Source organism: Euleptes europaea, chromosome 4, assembly GCF_029931775.1.
Source record: "Euleptes europaea isolate rEulEur1 chromosome 4, rEulEur1.hap1, whole genome shotgun sequence".
NCBI classification, from domain to species: domain Eukaryota; kingdom Metazoa; phylum Chordata; class Lepidosauria; order Squamata; family Sphaerodactylidae; genus Euleptes; species Euleptes europaea.
Genome location: NC_079315.1, coordinates 45,690,531 through 45,712,901, shown reverse-complemented (window position 1 = coordinate 45,712,901; position 22,371 = coordinate 45,690,531). Strand labels below are relative to the sequence as shown.

Sequence of the window (22,371 nt, the reverse complement as noted above, 5' to 3'; positions counted from 1 at the left end):
AGGTAAGCCTGCGGGGGGGGAGGGGTTATAAGCCGACCCTCGGCTTATACGCGGGTGCCTAATTTTTTCCCATTTTTGGGGAGAAATTAGGCACCTCGGCTTATACGCGGGTCGGCTTATACACGGGTATATACGGTAGCTAAATCCGTGGATAGGGGGCACATTGACCCCCCCCCCACAGATGTTTCTGCTGACCTGGGGGACCTCCCAGGTCTGCAGAAAAATTTGAAATGTAAAAAAAAGTTTTTAAAAAAACCTTACCTCAGGCTGTTGGCAGTGGTTACTGCGAAGAGAGAGAAAGAGAGAGAGAAAGATGGCTGCCAGCAGGGGCCTTGGCCCACCTGCCCGGAGCAGTCCAGGCGAGCTGGGGGAGGGGAGAGATCCAGAGAAAGAGAGAGAGAGAGAGGAAAAGGCAGCTGCCAGCAGGGGCCTTGGCAAGCCCGCCCAAAGCAGTCCAGGGGAGCCCCTGAGGGAGGGAGGGAGAGAGAGAGAAGGAAAAGCAACTCCACTGCGGTGACAGAGCCCGGGAGCCACTGTAAGGCTGCAGCTGGGCTGGAAGGTGAGGGGAGGGGGAGATGGAATCCCCCCTGTGCGAGTTTCACGGCCCCCACTTGTTATTCAGTATTAACTGTAGTAGACTATAAACTCATAATTCTTACATAATCATAAGAACATAAGAAAGGCCCTGCTGGATCAGACCAAGGCCCATCAAGTCCAGCAGTCTGTTCACACTGTGGCCAACCAGGTGCCTCTAGGAAGCCACAGACAAGACAACTGCAGCAGCACCATCCTGCCTGTGTTCCAGTTTATATCCCTTGATTTAAACTAAAAGAAAAGAAAAGAAAGTTGTGTCCATAACATCTGAATATTCCATTAAAAAACTGAAGCTATGACTGATGAGCCTGCCTCCTCTCTGTTACATGAAATCTTGAGGACTTCCTAAATTGCAGTTGGAAGTTTGAAAATTTGAACTCTAAATTGCAACATGATTTCATTTTGTATATGTCATTGTTTGATTTATTGCCAGATTAGACTCTTATTGAAGTTATGAACTGATTAGGTGAGAATTGGGATTTCCAACTTTATAGAATGAATGTCTTAGCAGCCAATCCAGTAAACATTGCTGTTTTGTGAATCCCAAGGAGTCTGGGTATGTCCAAAATGCATAACAATTGTAGATAATGCAAGAGCTGTCTGAAGTAGTGGATTAACAAGACACCATTGGACAGTGCTGCATCATATGGATGTATATTATGATTTGAGTTGCTCTGCCAACATGAAGCAGCTTCTTTTATTTTAAAAAATTCAGATAATTTCTGCAGAGCCCGGATTTGCTGGGGAGGGCAGGATATAAGTTTAATAAAATAAAAATAAATAAAACAAATTCATGCCTTCAGACAGTTTGATAATAAAATTGGCAGAAGTGAGGCAACTTCGTTGCTCATCACCACAAGAGTAAAGGTCACATACAAATATTACCTTCATTTAGGAGTAGGCATTGCATACTTGCTAACTTTTGCCAGAGAGCTGCTGCTTGCCTTCTCCTTTCCCAGTTAAGCCATATTGTTTGGTTTTCTTCTACTTGCCAAGTTTGTAATGCAAGTCCCTTTGAACAGGAACACCTGGTTTGGGAGAAAACATGAAGCAAAGCGCATACAGTCTTCATGATGGCACAGCTCCCAAATGTCTAGAAATGGGCTGCCTGAGGAAGTTCGTAAAAGCCTCCACTCTACTGGCTTTCCGCAAACTATGCAAAACTGAAAGATTCAAGAGGGCTTTTCTATGTAGGCAACAGAGTTGGACTGTACTAAATGATTCACAGAATTTACTTGGATTAATAATTAGGGATGGTAGTCTATACTACTGTGTTTAGTTTGTGGAAACTAGGATCCTACTATGTAATTTTTACTTCATTTAATGTGCCATATTAATGCTTATGCTTTGTTTCAGATCTGTTTTTAGTTTTCTGATTGGTTCTACAACCCTAATCCTATTGTATTGTTTATTGAATGTCCTATCCTGTTGATTATACTGACTCTGTGTAATCCGCCTTGAATCCACGTGAGAAAGGCGGACAATAAATAAAATAAATAAATAAAATAGAGAGAGTACTATATAGAAGTACTGGAAGCCTTCATATTATATACAGGCAATCTTAATTTCACTAACATGTTTCTAGAGCTTGTGTGTTTAAAACGAACCAGATTGATACAGGATACAAAATATGTTTCCTAACAGGTATTACTTCCCTCACTGGTATTCTAACAGCAGTACACGATCATACCGGTATGGTGTTTCTCGGGGTGCAGAGAGTCCTGTTCTTGATGATGTTGTCATGTCTTATTTGTTTGCCCAGGTAAGATTTTGGTAATTTAATACTTGGGTCTGTTTGTGCTTGTGCCCTTCTGTCCCTTTTTTCATCATGTTTACATTTGTCTTCATTCAAATGTGGATAGTTTTACAGGAGAAACAGGAAACAATTCCATGAAATTAAATAAGTGTTTTGTTTTATCTTCTATGGAGAAGAAAGTTGGAAGTAAATGATGACATCTGCTGCAGCTAAAACTGCATTGGTTCTTTGTCCTTATGTGAAAGTCCTTCTTTTACCATTAACTTTGCGATGAAAGAACAGGCCTGGGAAACTGGAATCTCTCTGCATTATTTTACTCTGTCCTAAACAAATCTAGCAGGAGTTTTCCAGTTAGCAATTAAGATAGGGCTGCGTAGATATTACCTTGTAACTAGGGAAATGCTAATTATTTTGATACAATTCATTTCTGTGCCCAGGCATACATTCTACATTTCTCTGTAGAATTCCTGTCAGTGAGAGCCAGAAAATCCCATTGATGCGGATAGAAGACAGGCTGTGACCTCATGACAACAATGTTGCCCAATGCAGCAGTTTACTTTCCCAATAGTAGTGAATGGCAATATTCAGTTGTGTGGGGAAAAATAATGGAGTGTATTTGGGAGTACCATTAGGAGCTGGATAAACCTGTTACCTTCTTTATCTGAGGCCAGCCATTAAGATGGAAGCTAGCTCTGCCTGCTTAGCCCTCAGTTTTGCTTCTTGGACACTGGGTAGAATGTTAGAAACTTAGTTTTAACCATATAGATATTAAGATAATTTTGGTCTAGTATTTGGTAATATATTCTCTTACTTATTTGGAAGTACGCAGAGGTGATTAGCAACACGAGAGCATGAGAATGTGTGGCATACCATAATGAAATACAATAGAAAATTTGTCTAGTACACAGGAAAGTAACTCTTGTGGCCAGAGTGCTGGGGGGGAGGGGGAAGTGTTAGCTAAATTGCTCAGTTATTAATTTTTATATGGGGGAATTAGCAGATCAATATCTGGCAAATAGGCGTAACTTAAGCAGGATCTAGCCTGTGTCTACCAGAGTCCATACCGTGACTACAAAACAAGGCGGAAGCAATGGAATTGAAATTAAAAGGTGTTTACTTGATTATATGTTCACGCACAAACAAAACAGATTCTTACAAAACACACACAGAGCTTAGAGAATAAAAGGTGGTAGAGTAGAGACGTTTGCCATGTGGCAGATTTCCCTTTGAAGAGGGGCAATAATCACCTGATCCTGAAGACGGCATCCTAGATTCCGTGCAGCAGAGAGGAATGAAAAGGGGGCAGAGGGGGTCCCCTGCATGTTCGAGCATTGCTGCCTACACCGACAGAGTAACAGCAAGTACGGGAGGGAGAGAGCTAGCTAGCTTATGGATGTCAGCGACCCCAGTTATACTCATTGTGGGGTGGGGGATGATGGGCTTACCCCCTCGTGGTTCCCTTTGCAAACAAAGGTGGACAAAAGCTTTGATGGTCGGCTGCTAAGGTGGGGCAGGGGGCAATTGAGACGGGCTAACACTACATCATTGACTGCACATTCCGGGAGATCGGGAAATGATCGTTAATGGGATGATCGGGCTGGATACAAAGAAGCGAAAAGCTGCGTCCAGGCGAGTCACTTCCTGATTGCCTGAGGTGCGATCTCTTGGAGCTGATATCTCAGAGGCTTCCGATGAGCCATTAGTCATGCAGATGGAGGGGGGGAATGCTGGCTACGTGTCTGGTTGTTCCTTGCGAAATGGTTTCTACTGGACACTCAAACGGGGTCACAGGAAAATGGATTCCCTCTGGTTCACTTGGAGGGGTCGTCCTGCCCATGGTTCCTTCATGCCTGTTTCATGGGACGGTGCGTGAGCCCTTCCCTTTGCGTTTGGGGGTTTGGCACACGCCTGGAACGGTGGCGACACGTGTATAGGTGGGTGCCAGATAGCATAGTCCGGGAGATGGGAACCGTTTGGCTACAGAAGTAGTGTCTGCCTGTGAAGATGGTGGTGTGGTGACAAACCAAGGGGACGGGGAAAGAGACTAGAGACGTACTTGGCCATTCCATCCACTATGGGAAAACAGCTAGGCTGCAGGTCCTTGTATGGGGCTATCTCACTGTCTTTTCCTTTTTGTTTTTGAGAGCCTGCTATAACCAACAAGATTAAGGCGCTCTTTCCCAATTTTTCTTTGGTTGGGTTCTCCTAATCACTAAATGATTGATAGCAGTTAGAATGCTAGTGCCCTTGCAATCTAATTATTGGAGTCTCAAAAATAATTTATGCAATTTATGTTGTTACTATTTCTCAAAGAAGTTCTAACCACAATACGTTAAATGGAAAAGGCATCTTGCAGATGTTCAGCCTGAGTTGTCTGCTTTCTTTTGCATTCAGTGGCGAGAAGACTTTGTCCATGGATGGGTAAAGATGTCTGTTACTCATGAGACACAAGAAGAGTGTCTTGGCATGGCTGTTCTAGATATGATGAGAATGGCTAAAGAAAAGGACCAAACTCCATTGGCTATCTACAATTCTGTCAGGTAATTAATTTGCAACGTCATTCTTATTCACATACTTCTTTTAAAAACAAAATTATCCGGTAGGATAGTGTTCTTAGGGTGATAATTTCTTCATGTGTCCTATCCGGAACATTCTAACAGATAGAACATTCTAACAGACACATAGCTGATGCATGGGATATCTAAAGACAGTGAAGCCTCTAATAGAGGTTAGTTAGGACTACCGTATGTGAAGGTCACCAAGTTGTTCAAAATGCAAGTCTAATCCCTCACCAACACTCTTCTGTTAAAAAAAAAATGAAATCATAGGTAGTTCTGTTTCATGAGAGTTGAAATTTGTCCAGTGCACAACTTATAGTTTATTTTTCTTTTCTTTCCTTTCCTTTTTCCCTCTTCTGAGCAGCCTATATAAGCATTACATCCCAACAGCCACCCCATAAAATAGATTAGGCTGAGAGAGATGGTGACTGGCCCAATGTCATCCAGTAAGTTTCATGGCTGAACAGAGATTTTAAACTCGGGACCTCACAGTCTGAGTATCCACTGCACTGGCTCATGGATTAACTCAGACATTGGGAGATTTGAAGGAACCACTGCAGTTGTGAGTACTAAATGCATCCCATATACCAAATTAGACTCCTGGGATGCTTTTCTTAGCCTATTGTGACAACTTTGGATTTTCTTTTTTCTTATTTAAAACCATTATTCAGCTCTAATCGTTGCAAAAATAAGGTTTGATAGTATGATGCAAACAGTAAATAGAATAACTTGGAATTCAGCACTTTTGGTTTCAGTCTGATTTGCTTTCAGGTCAAATTATTTTAGGATTCAGGACTGTTTTTCATTATTATTTGATCTTGTTTACAGAAATAATTCACGTTTTGAGGTTTCTATGGGTAAATTGCCACTGACTTGTTGGATTTTATATTCACAGCTACAAAATGTTTTTGCCCAAATGTATCAAAGAAAAAATCCAAGACTATCACATTCTAACACGAAAAAGAATAAGGTACAGGTTTCGCAAGTTTATTCAGCAATTCAGCCAATGCAAAGCAACTGCCAGAAATTTGAAACTGAAATATCTTATAAATCTGGAAACTCTCCAGTCTGCCTTCTACTCAGAGGTGTTTGAAGTAAAGGAGCCTGGCAGAGAGCATTCAGACAAAGACAGTTTTGCAACCATTGTAATATCCGGAAATGGAGGAATTCGGTTGTCTAGAGGGAAACATAAAGACAGTGAAACGCTGGCAGAACAGGTAATCTCTTTTAACCTTTTTTTTTTTTTACTTTCAAGATTTCTGAAAACTACTGGAAGCAATGTGATCTGGTCTTGGTATTGGAAGGCTTACCAGCTAAATAGATATTCATATTGAATACAAAATAGTTCTCACAAAGTGTATTTTTTGTGGAAGATAAAACCCCAGCATCAGAGTCTGGTTGAAAGCTTCTTAAATGTCCTGTAACTAGAGGAAGCTCTGCACACCCACTGCTCTTTTGTACCCTGGGCAGTTCATATTGCCAATTGCTTCAGTAGAGTACCACGTCCATGCTGGAGCATAATAAGCACACTGGAGATGCTAGATGGTACCAAAGAATAGACGACCTATTGGTATTTGTGCGTGTGTAACTCCCATTGATTTTTAGCTAACCTTATTTGCATGTAGCATCACACAGAATTGCTGCCAAGGCTTTAAAGATTGCTAGTTTCTTATCACAGATATAACTGTCTTGGTATCAGATGTGGTTGAGAATGCAAAGAATGCCAGTCTGTGTTTTGCAGTGGCATTGTAAGAGGATATAAGTTGACCAAGAAAGCCATAGTGATGCAGAGTTAACTCAAAGGATAAAACATTTTATCTGTAAATTCTGCACTCTCCTTGAAACAGCCTGGTAAATTAACCAAAGGAGGGTTATTCTCATTCACGCAGAAAGGTTTAAAATGAATATGTAAGTGGTAAGAGCATTATTTAAAGTTAAGGAGAAAGAGAGAGGAGAGAAGAGCAAACCTAAAGAGAGAAGAGCAAACTTGACTAATGATGTCTGTGTACACTGATGAAGACCTCACTGATATCATGGCCTTAATTCTGCTGGTTCTGCAATCTGTCAGGAGTAACCTTTCAATAGTTCTGCCACTGCTGATCCCACCAAAGGGAGGAAATGCAGCAGCCAAGCACTCCTTCACTGTGCCTGAATCCAGTTCAAAGAACAGAATCCCCAAGGAATACTTTATGTTGAATGTTACTTTTCATTTATATTAGATTCTGATCTCTGTGACGTGCTTGGGAGAAAATTTTTGGAGGTGAAAAGTAGAATAAAAATAATAGTTTATCCTGGAAGCAGCTGTGACCACATAGAAAGGCATCCTCTGATACATGCCCCCACATTTGGAAATTCTTTCTTGGACGTCTGTCTTGAAGCACAGACATAATATTTGTAGGACAAGGAATTTACAGTTCATCATTGTTCTTCTGTGCAGTCCCAAATTGAGGACTGTGCATGATCAGGCCTGCCTCCAGACAGATTTTTTTCAGCTTTTAGACTCTAGGGGGCGCTAGACCCAGCATGGTGCTCACCTCTCCAACGGCCACATGGCCAACAGTCTAGCACCCTGCCCTTCAGTTTCTTCGCCGCCGCCGGATTAGGTTGTTTTTTGCTTGATTGGTCATTGTGAGTTTCTTGAATAAATTTGTTGGATTGTGTGGACTTTTGTTCACCTGCTCTTCATTACTTTGTAGTTGAGAGAGTGCGGTGATATGGCGCAAAGCCTGTTTTAAAAGTGTGTGAAATGCAGGGCTGTTTAAAAAGTGTGTTAAAATGACTCACACAGATGAGCATGCCCTTTGCCTTCTCTGCTTGGGAAAGGAAGGCACATTCTAATAGAGCTTCTAAGCTCAAGGCAGTGCTTTGGGAGAGAGTGTTAGCTTCTACTGAATCTCCAGCCCAGTCGCTCAGACCCAGTTAAGTCGCCTGTGGTCAGTTCCATCAAATTGGCTCCGGCCAAGGCATCGGAATCAAGGAGAGCCATTGGTTCCGAGAAGTTTTTCGGGACCTCCTGCAAAGAAAGCGAAGAGCAAGACCAAGCACAAGGAGAACCCTGGCCATAAGACGGCTCAAAACTCAACGGCTGTCTTGAAACTGAGGCCAGACCTGGAGAAATTGGTTCCAACACCGCCCAGAACTCCATCGATCAGGTCACCTGTGTCAATCATTGCCTTATTGGATTAGGAGTTGGATCCAAGAATAGTATTGTAACCGAGACAGTGTTGTTCGACTGCGTATTTGCTGGAGGAATGGCAGGTTTAGATTCTAGGGAAAGCAAGGGTTTCCTTCCCAAAGAAAGAGGCCTGGCAATCAAGGCTATGGTAAACAAGTTCAAAAGGAATGGTTTCCAGTCAGCTAAGGCGGTGACAGTAGTGCTACTGCTTGCCAGGCTCTTTATGAGGCCGCTCCAACTGTGGTTTCTAAGGGTGTTCAGGCCTATGGTGCACTCACCCTACAGAAAATTTTCTGTCTCAAGAGAGGTCATATACTCGCTTGCATGGTGGACGCAAGACGAGGTATTGTTCATGGGAACTCCATTTGGTATCTTTTCACATGAGGTGGTAGTCACATTTGATTCTTTAAAGGTGGGCTGGGGCACTCACTGTGAAGGGGCAGAGGCACAAGGTGAATGGTTGACATTAGAAAGGGAGATTGATATTAATCTGCTTGAACTTATTAAAAATGCCCGAACTTCGTTTACAGAGATGTTGCGTGGGAGAGCAGTTCTGGTCCAGACAACACTGCTGCTGTGTATCACATAAACAAACAGGGGGGCATGAGCCATGTATGTCTTTGGAAGCTGCAAAAATATGGCAGTGGTCCATACACAACAAAGTGGTTTTACAGGTAATTCACATTGCAGGCTCCAGCAATGGGGAGGCAAACCAGCTCAGCCGAGAGATGTTGACAAAGTATGAATAGGTTCTGTAGGAGCAATTTGTACAGACCATATTTATGAGGTGAGGTTTTCCCCAGGTAGACCTATTTGCCACCCATCTGAATTCTAAGGCCAAGAGTTTTTGCTCCATTCAGGCAGGGAGCCAGGGTTACTGGGAGATGCCTTCCAGATAAGATGGACAGGGGCACTTTTTATGCATTTTCACTTATCCCATTACTGGGCAGGGTGACAGCAAAAATAGTACAGGACAAGGCATCAGTTATACTGATCGCTCCATTGGTTATACTGATCGCCAATTATGTTTCCCAATGCTGATGAGGTTGGTGGAGGAAATATATGGTCATTTGCCATAGGACCCCAAATTGATTATGATGGGGTCAATGAGACATGGCAACTTGGACATCTGTGTTTAACAGCTTGGAGAATCCAGCCCAGGGGCAAAGATTCTCGGCAGCAGTGGATATTAATGCAGGCCAGAAAACCGACTACTAGGCAGTCTTATTGTCTAAAATGGAAGCATTTTACTGAGTGGGCTGAAGCAAAAGGACTTGATCCTTTGGGGAATTCTTTGCAGAACATCTTTGAGTATCTGCTGCATATTAGGCAGCGGGGGTTGGCGTTTTCTTCAGTAAGGGTGCATTAGGAAGCAATCTCCGCATATCAGCCTCCTATCCAAGATCAATCTCTATTTCCCCATATTTTAACCAAGAGGTTCTGAAGAGCTTAGTAAATGCATTCCCTCCCACACCTAAGGTGGTACCACAATGGTCCTTATAATTAGTTTCAACATACCTCAGGTCAAGAGTTTTTGAACCATTGGCCACAGTGCCATGGCAGTCTTGTCAATTAAGGTGCGTTTTCTAGTAGTGATAACGTCTGCAAGAAGAGTTAGTGAACTTGCAGCATTATGTGTGGATCCCCCTTTCTTGAAGGTTTTTCCTGAAAGGGTAGTTTTACATACCAGTTTAAAATTTCTGCTTAAGGTAGTTTCGAGTTTTCACTTGGGCCAAGAAATAGCGTTGCCAGTTTTCTACCTCAACCCATCATATGAAGCTTAAAGAAAAATGCATAGCCTGGATGTGAGAATGAAAGGTTTTAGAAAGGATAATTCTTTATTTGTTGCATATTCTGGTCCGTGTAAGCGAAAAAGAGTAACCTCTCAGACATCATCTCGTTGGATTGTGTCCACAATAAAACTGTGCTAGGCTGAAGCAGGTGTGAGTTGTCCTTTTGGGATAGTCACTCATTCCACAAGGGCACAAGCTTTGTCCGCAGCTTTTTTAGGTGAAGTTCCAATTCAGGAGATCTGCAAGGCTGCGACTTGGTCTTTGGCCGAGACGTTTGTGAAGCACTATGCCCTGGATTTGGATGCAAGAAAAGAAGCATCAGTGGGAAAGGCCATGTTTCATTAAGGTCAGTCATAGAACTGTGCCCTCCACCTGTATTTTAGCTTGCTAGAATCCCAATGTGGGGACTGCACAAAAGAACGATGATGAAAACAAAGTTGCACTTACCTGTAACTGTTGTTCATTGAGTTTCTTCTGTGCAGGCACACATCCCTCCCTCCTGCCCTGCTGCAAGTTCTGTGCTGTAAGGGGCATGGATATGGTAGCGGCTCAGAACTGAGGGGTGGGGCCCTAGACCACTGGCCATGTGGCTGTTGGTGAGGGAAGGGTCGTGGTGAGTGCGAAGCCTTGTCTAATGCCCCCTAGAGTCTAAACACTGAAAATAACCATCCAAGGCAGGCCTGCTCATGCGCAGCCCCCAATGTGTGCCTTCACAGAAGAAAACTGATGAACATCAGTTACAGGTACATGCAACTTTGTCATCCTAAGCAGAGTTACACCCTTCTAAGCCCATTGATTTCAGTGGACTTTGAAGGGTGTAACTCTGCTTAGAACTAGACTGTTGGTTGTCATAGTGGAAGTCTGTGGATATTTTAGTGGAGTTTTGCTGTAGTCTCTCCTAATATTTTGATGATATTATTGAAAATGGTAATTGGTTGGTTGATGTTACTGCTTTGATATTCTTGTTTTCTCTGAGCTATTTGGGGATATTATAAAGAAGATTAATTAGTTCTTGTAGGTTATCCGGGCTGTGTAACCGTGGTCTTGGTATTTTCCTTCCTGACATTTTGCCAGCATCTGTGGCCGACATCTTCAGAGGAGTAACACTGAAGGACAGTGTCTCTGGGTCAAGTGTCTTCCTACACACTTGACACTGAGAGACACTGTCCTTCAGTGTTACTCCTCTGAAGATGCCGGCCACAGCTGCTGGCGAAACGTCAGGAAAGAAAATACCAAGACCACGGTTACACAGCCCGGATAACCTACAAGAACCAATGAACTCTGACCGTGAAAGCCTTCGACAAGATTAATTAGCTTGTTTAAATTGAGATAGTACCCTCTTCTTCATCGGTTTACTGATTATGTATATTGAAATTTTTCCTGCCTAAGAATTTCAGCATTCATGTCTGCATTTTATTATGTTTACAATTTGGATAATCTGTCAGCATGCAGAAGTATGCTAGATATCTGGTATATTCTATGGGAAAGCTCTCATGGAGAATACTTGGCAAATGCTCATAAATAAACAGGAGTCTCGTGGCACCTTAAAGATTTTTTTAAAAAATTATTGCAGCATGTGCTGCCATGGACTACAGCTCTTCTAATCAGATACATATGGTGGGTCCTCGCTAGGCAGACTATATAATTTCCCTAGTTTTGCTAAGGAGGTTAATGTATGTAATCGCTGAAGAATTCCAGGTCCTTGCAAAGTCCTTGGGAGATGGTGTTCTTGATCATTCTGACTCAGTAGATTCATACTGGAGTCTCCTTTTTTGAAATTCTTTCCTGAAAATAGGGATTTTGAGCATTCTGGGAAATATTCTCAGTCAGTTTCTGAGTATTGTCTTTTTTGTTAAATGATGTCCACTTTGTTAAATGATGTCCAGTAAGTGACTGAACTGTTTGTCCTGTTGTAAAGAGAAGGGCATTGTTGACAGCTGATGGCAGATATATTGATGAATGAGTCCTTTTTGCACTGTCAGATGGTTAGGTCCTGTAACTGTTGGTTCAGTGGATATGGGGACAGCATTGGCCTCTGTATTTGTTACAGGGTCTGGTCCCTGGGTTTGCATCTCTGTTATGTCTCAAGTCATTTTCTAATAAATGAACACCCTTTTGCAGAACCTACAGACCTACTGTGATTTTCCTGATATCATTGATGTCAGTATTAAGCAAGCAAGCCAGGAAGGTTCCACTGAGAGCAGAATTGTAACCATTCACAAGCAGGACTCCAAGAATCTGGTACAGTGGCTTATGCTTTCAGCTAGTTATGTCTGTATATATTTAGCTGACTGCTCTAATTGGACTGGATACTCTGCATTAATGGCTGTAATAAGTACACCACTTTGGGAAACCATGAGACATGTAGATAGTATTTGTACATGTAATCGATCGGAATTGAGACTTGGGCTTATGCACCGTATCCATCTTACTTATATCTGCTTAGCGAATGCAAAATATAAGTATTCTTTCAGAGCCCCTGTGTATTTATTTGAATGCAGCATTTCCCAATGGAATCAGAGTATCTAATCCAACCCAGAAACCTATTTCCAATTTCTGCACATGTAGAGGTTCCAGAGGAATAACCCTGTCTGAACAGTCCTGATGTTATTGAAATGCCAGACATTTCTGGTTGTGCTTTTTTCCCCACATGACGGCACACTTAGGCAATTTTATTTCCCTTTGCCAAAACCTTTCTCTAAAAATTAATATGTGAACTCACCATAGATACTTTTCCTATAGTTTGAGAGATGGGGAAGAAACTTTTTAAAAATCACCAGGAAGCTGTTATGTGCCATTGAAATCTGATGAATGGTTCAAGAGGCAGAGCAGAAACTAGAACAGATCTCTTCCACATTATGGCTAAGGCTAAGCTTTGGCTTCTCTGCCCACAAATTAGATTAGGACAGCATGCCTCAAAGTGGCTGGAAGCATTAATTCAATAATGGTGATGACCACAAAACCTTTATGGAAGTGGCTGAGAGGTAACAATATATTTTTCAGTCCCCAAAGGAGGAGTCTGGAATCTAGGTTTTACTTCATCCTGTACTGTGGTATATGGATTAATCTGTGACAGCTGATCTTGATTTAGAAGAAGTACCTTAAAGGAGAGCATATTTCCCCCTCAATTCAGTTACCATTGCATCATTTGATCTTTAAAACTCAAATCGTCATCCTCTGTCTGCTGAATTTTAGATTTACAGAGTCTTAATTAGCATGCAAGTTTTTTGTGGGGGCATAATGTCTGCAAAGAGAGGTCTGTGTATTGATATACTTTTTTTGACAGAACCACTCTTTAGAATTTACTTTTTATTTTGGATTTAGTTATTTTGATGCCAGCCTGTGAGGTCTTGCACACTTGTAACCACATACTATCTTTGTAACAATGAATCTGCTTTTTAAAATTTTGCTGTGCTTCAAAGGCCACATGTATAATAGCACCTAATATGTGCTGTTTAACTCTGTGCATGATTGTACATACAGTTCATAATGTTGAGAACATAGGCAAGCTGGCTGTAAGCTTTCCAGATTATCTACATTCCATTGCTTGACATCAAAGTGTTATGGCTTTTCTGAAGTAAAATAGAGCTTCATCCCCTCACAAAATACAGTTGACAGCTATTGCCATGCATTTTCATTGATCAGCATGTAGGAGCAGGAATATTTGTTCTGAGCATGCAAGAGAAACGTTTTTATGTAATATATATAATTTTGTCCCTTTTATCTTTTCAGGAAGCAGAATTTCATTCATTAAGAGACGCTCTTTCTTTTGTATCGTTAATTGATGGCTATTATAGATTAACTGCAGATGCTCATCATTACCTCTGTAAAGAAGTAGCACCTCCTTCAGTGCTTGAAAATATCCAGAGCAATTGCCATGGGCCAGTTTCGTAAGTGGTACATGCTTCTTACATTTTACAAAATATTGAGAGCCAGCGTGGTGTAGTGGTTAAGAGTGGTGGTTTGGAGTGGTGGACTTTAATCTGGAGAACCGGGTTTGATTCCTCACTTCTCCACATGAGCGGCAGACGCTAATCTGGTGAACTGGGTTGGTTTCCCCACTCCTCCACATGAAGCCTGCTGTGTGACTGTGGGCTAGTCACATCTCTCTTAGTTTTCTCTCAGTCCCACCTACCTCAGAAGGAGGATTGTTGTGGGGAAGGGAATGGGATGGCAAGCCGGTTTGATTTTCAAGTGGTAGAGAAAGTCATCATATACAAATCAGCTCTTTTTCTTGATCAGGGCAACTGTGAGTGTTGGGGAGCCCTGGCCAAGATGCCCTGCCCTGGCTACATGCACAGGCCGTTACCGCACTAGGTATTCCCAGCGATGTATCAAGAGTTTGGAAATGTTATAAAAAACATCACTTTAAAAGGGTTTTTGGATGCCACGGCTAAAAAATGATTGGAAGACGTCTTCACAGCTAAAGGGGCCAAACAAAGTGCGAAAAGTATTTTTTATAACATTTCTAAACTCTTAATACATCGCTGGGAATACCTAGTGTGGTAACAGCCACAGAAAGAAACCAAGCATGTGGGATAACATCGTGCAGAGGTGTCCTTCTCCCTTTAGCTGGGTGGAGCAGAGCATGGCTGTTGTTGTTTTTGTGTGTGTGTGTGTGTTTTGCACTGTGTGGTTCCTCATGCTCTTTTTAGCCCAATTGCATCACTGCATCACTGTGTCTGGAGATGACACCTGGCTTGGACTTGCCCAGACCCCACTGGCCGTGGCAGGGCTGTCCCTCACAATCAGACTGGCAGGCACTCACCCGAGGCTGGGAGGAGCACTGCCAGTTCAGCTGCCAGAAAGAGAGTCAAGCTGGGAGGGTCCAGAAGCCACCGAGGGTAGGAGTCAGCCTGGATTCATCATGACAAGGCCATTGATGTCATCAGCTGCCGAGAGCCTGGTGACACCCGCGCCAGCCAGAAGTAGGCCCCAGCAGCCCTTGAGACTGCCAGGGAAGTGGACCCTATTCTGTGGAGGACAACAGCCTTGCCAATGGCAAGTGGCCCAGCAACAGCAGTGGCCCAGACAAAAGGCCAGGGACAGGATAGAGTCAGGACAAGCCTTAGGCTGGGGTGGAGAGATGCCAGGGGCTGGGGGGAGGGATTAAGAAGCAGTCAGCAGCCAGGAAGGGGTGAGCAAATGCCCCACCCATAGCTCCAGATTGGCCTGAACAGGTACCACAGCCTGACAAGCAGGGCAGGGATTAGACCTAGGGAAAAGGGGGGTGGGGCAGGCACCTTTCATTAGGGAAGTTCTAGGGATACGCCAGGGAAGTGGACAGGACTTTGTGCTGGAAGGGAAATAGCTATCTAAGGAATAGAAGAGGGTGAAGGTGCTGCAACCTCCTCTCCCTCCTGTTCTGAGACCAGGAGGAGCTTTCCCCAGTGTGGGCTAATATGGCACAATGTGAGAGGGTATGGCCAGAGAGGAAGTCACTTCACCCTCTGAGTAGCCTCTACAAGTTGTCCCTAAGGGGCTTGTGAGATGAGGGTCTGGAAAGTTCTTGTGGGATGAGGGTGTGTTGCTTCTCCAAATTCTCCCCGAGGGCCTTGTGGGATGTGGGTGTTGCTGGCTGCTGGTAGAGGGGAATGATACACCCCTCTTTTTACCCTCTTTAATATCCCACTCTCTCAGCCTGACTGAATATGCTGAGGGAAAGTGTTAGCCTGAGTGTATTGTGAGGAGATTATTTTTCTTCTCCTCTAGTCCCACACCTGTATTTACCTCAGAGAGAAATTTGACCCAAGAGGCTTCTTAACTTTAACAAACAGAACAGGGAAGTTTATTGAACAGAACTCACAACATGGATTTTAAGGAAAAGGCAGACTAGGAGGGAAAACTCAAAATCACATATATGTACACAAGATTCTTTCAGAGAGATAGCTTAGTTCAGATGTTACTCAGATTGTCTTTAGCTTAGATGTTTCTCAAGTTAAGTTCCTTCAGTACTTAGGTTACAAGCTTAGTTCTGTCCCTCAGAACTGTTACAGATCAGTTTCGCAGACTCTGTTCCCAGCCTGGCTAACAGGAGTGAAGGGTCTTTGAAACCCTTTCTACTCAGAGAACATCCAGAAGTTTGGGGAAATATCCAAAAATCCCTCTTCCAGTTCTCACTGAACCTCCCCACGCCAGGGGCAGTAATCCTCCACACCACCCTGCAACCGGAATAGCTCTGCCCCAGAGACTAATTCCCCTTTGTGACCTGAGAAAGGGCCCTTTCCCACCCAGTTCTCAATCCTGTCACTCCACAGGTTGTGTGTTCTACTAGTTTAGGCTTTACAGAACCCCTTAGGTTCACAGAGTACAGTCACGCTGCTTCTCAGTCTCGCTACCAAGCTCAGAATCTATCTCAGCCTCCTCTCAGGCTGGTTACCAAGCTTCGAATCCTTTCTCTCCCTCAGAGTTCAGAGTGTCAGCCTTTTGGCTCCGCCCATTCTTGGTTTCTGTGAGTTTACTGCAGATTCACCCCTTCTCTGTCACAAGGGGCCTTTACAGAAGCCTTGTTGGTAACAAAAGTAAAAGGAGTGTGCATGTGTTTGGTGGGGGGGGGGGATCATCTGTATGCTCCCTCCAGCTTCTTGGACCCCTGCAAAGGTGATGTCATACACCCATTCTGGTAACTTCCTATTTCTTTCCTGGAGTGACTAGGTCAGCAATGCACCATTTGCTCCAGCAGCTGCTTTACCATGGTAACCCACAAAGCCAGACATGTCATCAAAAAAGAAATGTTTCCCTTTCTTGAGAGATGGTTGTCCCAATCCAGCAAGTATAATCAGTGTTAAGCAAATAGTCTTTCACGTGTATAGCCAGTACCAATGTGAACCTGACTGCATATTCTAGCCACATCAAGATAATCATTTTGGGTTCTATTGAATTGGCAGGGGTGCTTTGGAACACTTGGAATGTCTCCAGTTGCTACATAGGACTAATTGTCTCTCCCTGAAGCTGGGTTAGGACCACTGGTGTTCAATACGTATTATCGTCTTGAAATTTGGTGAAAATCTTGGCATGAACATATGGATAGGTCTATTTTTTGAACGTTTGTATTTTTCTAAACATAGAACACCATAAACATGAACAATATACAAACACAATACAGACTATTACACTTTGATCTTACATATCTATTTTATAAGATCTTACATATCTATTTTATATAATCTATCTTAATCTATTTTACTCAGAGTATAGCTGTTCTGTTCTACCTTCTTACTTTATCAGCATTTTATCATATAAAAGTGAAAAAGAAGGGATAGTTTGCCCTTATTATTTCTCATATAATTATGTAGTTGGGTCTTCATATTTGATGTAACCACAGTTATTTATGTTATTATTTAAGTTATCAAATTATTTGTTTTTTTCTGTCCACTGTCTATATATATTCATCTTTGGTTTCGTGCAGCCCCGCATTTGGGACTGGGCCTGTGCGCAGGCCTACCACCGGACAGACTTTAGCTTAGAGCCACTAGGAGGCGCTCTCCTACACAGCCAGAGACATCTTTCCTGCCCAAACGTCCCATGCTCCGGGAGGCACCTCCTCCTTCCCTCAGTTCCTTTTTTGCCACCGCGATGATCAGACGTGTTTTTAGGAGCTTCGTGTATTTAACTGTGAGTGTGTGGGTAGCTGAGCTTGCCTAACCTCATCTACATTCTTCGGACCATGCCTAAGCCCCTTTTCAAAAGGTGTATGGGCTGCAAGACCAAAATGCCCCAATTGGACAGGCATGAAAGCTGCGTACTTTGCCTGGGGGAGACCCATAATGTCTCGGCCTGTAAAGTGTGCCAAAAATTTACTAAGAAAGCCAGAGATGAGAGAGACTCCCGACTTAAGGCTGATCTCTGGAAGAGGGCTTTGTTGCTCGAAGTCGCAGAACCCACCCTCTACTGCTTCTGCCTCTGGCACAGTTTTGACCCCAGTTCCCTCTGCAGCACCAGAGGCATCACTAACTCAGTTTTTCGCAGTCTTCAAAATTAATACGACCTTAATTGTGTATATTGTTATAAGTTATTATGAATAAATTGTTTATTTTTTCTGTTCACAGTTTATTATATAATTCTTGACTTATTTGACTTATTCAGTAACATTTTTTAAACAAAGTATTTGCATTAGTAGATTAGATTAGAATTCTTAATACTTATAATCATAATTAACAATTTTAACATGTTCTATAACATGTTAAAATTGTTAATTATGATTATAATTAATATATAATCTCCGTGGTGCAGAGTGTTAAGCTGCAGTACTGCAGTCAAAAGCTCTGCTCACGACCTGAGTTCGATCCTGACGGAAGTTGGTTTCAGGTAGCCGGCTCAAGGTTGACTCAGCCTTCCATCCTTCCGAGGTCAGTCAAATGAGTACCCAGCTTGCTGGGGGTAAAGGGAAGATGACTGGGGCACTGGCAAACCACCCCGCAAACAAAGTCTGCCTTGGAAACGTCAGGATGTGACGTCACCCCATGGGTCAGGAATGACCCGGTGCTTGCACTGGGGACCTTTACCTTATCTTATAATATTTCTTAATTTGAATACATATGTAGCATTACTAAGTCAAATTAAAATTCTTAATATATATAATCATAATTCAAGCTCTGATTTTCTCCCACTCTTCCATTATTATTTGAATTCTCAACTATAAATAAATTGTTGGTTTTTCTATTCACTATCTATATGTGTCTTAACTTATTTTAACTATTCAATAACATTTTTAGACAATATGTTTTCATTAGTAAATCAGGTTAGAGATCATGACACATGTAATCATAATTAGCATTTTTTACATGTTCTATAATATAATAATCTCAGTATAAGTATAAGCATTAATAAGTCAAGATTCTTAACACATACGATCATAGTAAAATCTCTGCTTTTTCCCACACTCTTCCATGACTTTTTTGTCATCGAGATTTATCAGCTTAACCATCACTGGACGTGTCCTTCAGTAGATTCTTCTGTTTGTCCCTATTATCTTTTTCTTTAAAATTAGTGACTTTTTTGCTTCAATTCTTTCCCCGTGATTTCCTTCCTTTTTCTTCCATCCTTTCCTGTGTGGTCAATTCTCTTGTCGACAAATCTGCTACAAAAGGAAACCGCCAACAGTATCTTGTTTCTCTCTTCCAAGAAATCTGTCTTAAAGAGTTGTATCTTTTCCTTTTTTTAATTGCTCTGACAGACACATCTTGAAAAATTTGTGTTTGCTTGCCTTTATGGGGCAGTGGGCTTTTCCTTTTCACAAAAAAGGGTTGATCTTTCTTTGGTTCTCTGGAGCTTCCCTCCATATTATTTTTCTTATAATCTTCCTCAGGACCTTGCTTTTGAACTTGTGCCAACACCACATGATATTCAATTTTTGTAACCTCTGTATTTTCCAAAATCAATGATTTGATATCTGATTGCATTCCTCTCATTTCTGTTTCAATAGAATTAAACTCAGATCTTAGTATTTCCTCTAACCCCTCCACTTGATTTGCTATAGCTTGGATTTTTGCTGCTAGTGAAACTTTTGATATGTTTGCCATGGTTCTCTTCTCAATTTCATATAAACAAGGAAAGGAAATAGTAAAATGTTGTCCACTATCAAGGAAACCCAAATCTGCTGTCTAAAGCAAAAAATATATACCGTATATACTCGGGTATAAGCCGACCCGAGTATAAGCCGACCCCCCAAATTAGAGGCCAGAAAAGGGAATTTCTTATTGACCCGCGTATAAGCCGAGGGGCAATAAGAAATTTCCTTTACCCGCAATGCTGCGCTCTAAAATGGCGGCCCCGACCCCAACCCACCCCGACCCCAGTCCCATCCAAGGGGGGAGGGGGAAAAGACCCTGAACCCACTCCTTACCTGGAGAGGCGGCAAAGCGGCGGCGGCGCGTCCTTCCTGGGCTGGCAGGAGGCCCCTCCAGGCCGCTGCCGGCCGGAGGAAGGCGCCCAGGCGCGTGGGCGGTAGCGGCGCGACGGGCAGGGGCCTCCCATGGCCCCTCCCAGCGGGGAAAATGCAGCGGGGGACGGGAGGGCCGGGGAAGCCTTTCTGCGACTGCAGAGAGGCTGCCCAGGGCCCCTCCCGGCGGGAGAAAATGGCGGCGGGGGCCGGAGGGGGGGGCCAAGGCAGCCTCTCTGCGACTGCAGAGAGGCTGCCCAGGGCCCCTCCCGGCGGGAGAAAATGGCGGCGGGGGCCGGAGGGGGGGCCAAGGCAGCCTCTCTGCGACTGCAGAGAGGCTGCCCAGGGCCCCTCCCGGCGGGAGAAAATGGCGGTGGCTCGGCAGCAGAGGTAAGTTCCCCTCTCCCTCCTCCCTCCTCCCTCCTTCCCCCTTCTACCGTATTGACCCGTGTATAAGCCGAGGCCGGCTTTTTCAGCCCTTTTTTGGGGCTGAAAAACTCGGCTTATACACGAGTATATACGGTATGAGTGATTTATTTGTGTGTGTGTGTGTGTGTGTGTGTGGTGTGTGTGTGTGTTAAGTGCCGTCAAGTCACTTCCGACTCATGGCGACCCTATGAATGAAAGTCCTCCAAAATGTCCTATCTTTGACAGCCTTGCATATTGAAGGCTGTGGCTTCCTGTGATTTATTTATAATCCTTTTAGTGTAGCATTGGTCTTGTAAGTCTTAAAAGCACTGAGAGAGAATGGTAAATTGTATCCACAAGGTGTGCCCTTGGCAACACCTGAGGCTGTAAGCAATAACCAAATAAAAGTCTTTAGTTGTACCAAAATTGATTCTCTTATCTCAGTTCAAAAGTTTATTCAATAGCATGTCATTACAGTGAGAATGAAAGCAAAAAGTTCAAACAGGAACTGTGGGTTTATAGAGGAGCAATTAACTTTCTTCCACTGCTTATCTGACAGATCTTGATGCCACTTCAGATCCTACTCAGGGATGAGAGTAGTCCAGCCACTTATTCAGTGACTTCGGGGACCCCCCCATTTCAGCTTCTCTATTCAGTCAATGCCATTCTCCTTCCCAGACAAGCAGCTTTACTTTGGCAGTCAAAACAAACGGAGGTGTGTGTGTGTATCCTCTGCTTTGTTTCCTTTCTGTCAGTTTGATTCTTATTTAGATTTTTTCTTAAGGGAATCCAAAGCCCAGCATTTTCCCTGTCCCCACTTAGATGAATATTCAAGCCAGTTCGAGAGCTCAAAGTGTGAAATTGTACTTTGTTTTGAAGAGCGAAGCAGCAGCAATCTGATGCAGCATGTCTTTTTTCTTCCTCCCTTGATCTCACTCTGATAAACTTGTTTTCTAGGTAGAAGTCAGTTTTGCCTAGTCCAGTTGTGATCATTCACACATACACTCACACAAACAAAAACTACAAAACAAAACAAACAACACAGTTGGTGGAGGCTGGATCTTACCGGGACAAGCTCATGGTTCTTCCCTTTGAAAAAAACCAAGCCTGCTGGTATCGCAGCAAGCAGCTGGAAAACAAGGCACTCAAAATAGGGGGGGGGGGGCTATAGGAACAAAAAAATCCTTACCCCACCCAGCCTCAATCCTAGCATTAGAGTCCCAAAGGGGAGAGGCAGGACGTGTAAGAAAACACGTCTGATCAATCTGCCATTTTCCATGCGATACCCAACGTATGAATAGGTCTTGATTATTGTGTTAGATTTATTTTTTTGATTTTAACCCACAAATCTTAAAACAAAGTTAAAGACGTTTTCTTCTATTCACTGTTCACTTCTGAATCTGGCATGCTGTGAACAGATAATGAACTTAAGAACTCCCAACCATAACCGTGGTGATAATGTATGATGTCATAAGCTGAGGATTTCTTAATGTGTTCACTGCAGGGTCTGGCAAAAATAGAATTTAAGTTGTGAAGAAAAGGCAATTCAGATATCAGTATCTTAAATTATTATGCGGGAACATAGAAAATTGCTAGCAAAGGAAATTGCTGTGAGTACAGATTGCTCACCCCCCCCCCCACACACACACACACCATTCTCTACAGAAAGGTTATTTCAGGCTGTTACTCTTGTCTACTATACTGTCTTCTGAAGAACTAAATGTTCGGTGGAGCTTCTCCTTGAGAAGTCCAGAGGGCCAAATTCACCTTTCTCTGCTGAGGCTGCATTTGGAAAAGGGTACCCCTTCAAAGGGTATGGTCTGAGGTGTGGCCATCACCTATAAAACCCATTGTGGGGGGCTGACACTGCTTTTATGCATCCTAGAGTCAGATGGCAGTCACTTACCTGATAGTGTTTTGACCTGGCTTGTCCTATGCAGGAGATCTCAAAGTAATGACGCTATCAATTTGTTCAAAATTAAAGTATAATGTTATGTTTTATTATAACCAGATTATTTCTAGTATGACTCACATTTATTTGTCAGTTGCCATGTTAGTTTCAGCAGTTTGTTAACAATACCAATGATTAAGCAGCTTCTGCTCAATTATTAACAATACCAGTGATTAAGCAGCTTTTGCCCTGATGGTCAAAACCCTACCTTCCATTACTTTCCCAAAGTGCAGACTGGCTTTTAACAGGAATCTGC

At 42.9% G+C, this 22,371-nt stretch overlaps 1 protein-coding gene across 1 annotated transcript in view; it reads left to right on the top strand.

Annotated features, from left to right (window-relative positions):
* LOC130476296 (tyrosine-protein kinase JAK2-like) overlaps positions 1 to 22,371 on the top strand; it is a 75,666-nt gene that overhangs the window by 21,107 nt on the left and 32,188 nt on the right. Inside the window, exons 3-7 of the mRNA XM_056848219.1 lie at positions 2,239 to 2,356; positions 4,745 to 4,890; positions 5,804 to 6,125; positions 11,998 to 12,117; positions 13,609 to 13,766. Of these exons, the coding sequence (XP_056704197.1) occupies positions 2,239 to 2,356; positions 4,745 to 4,890; positions 5,804 to 6,125; positions 11,998 to 12,117; positions 13,609 to 13,766 (864 nt within the window). The remainder of the gene's footprint in view (positions 1 to 2,238; positions 2,357 to 4,744; positions 4,891 to 5,803; positions 6,126 to 11,997; positions 12,118 to 13,608; positions 13,767 to 22,371) is intronic.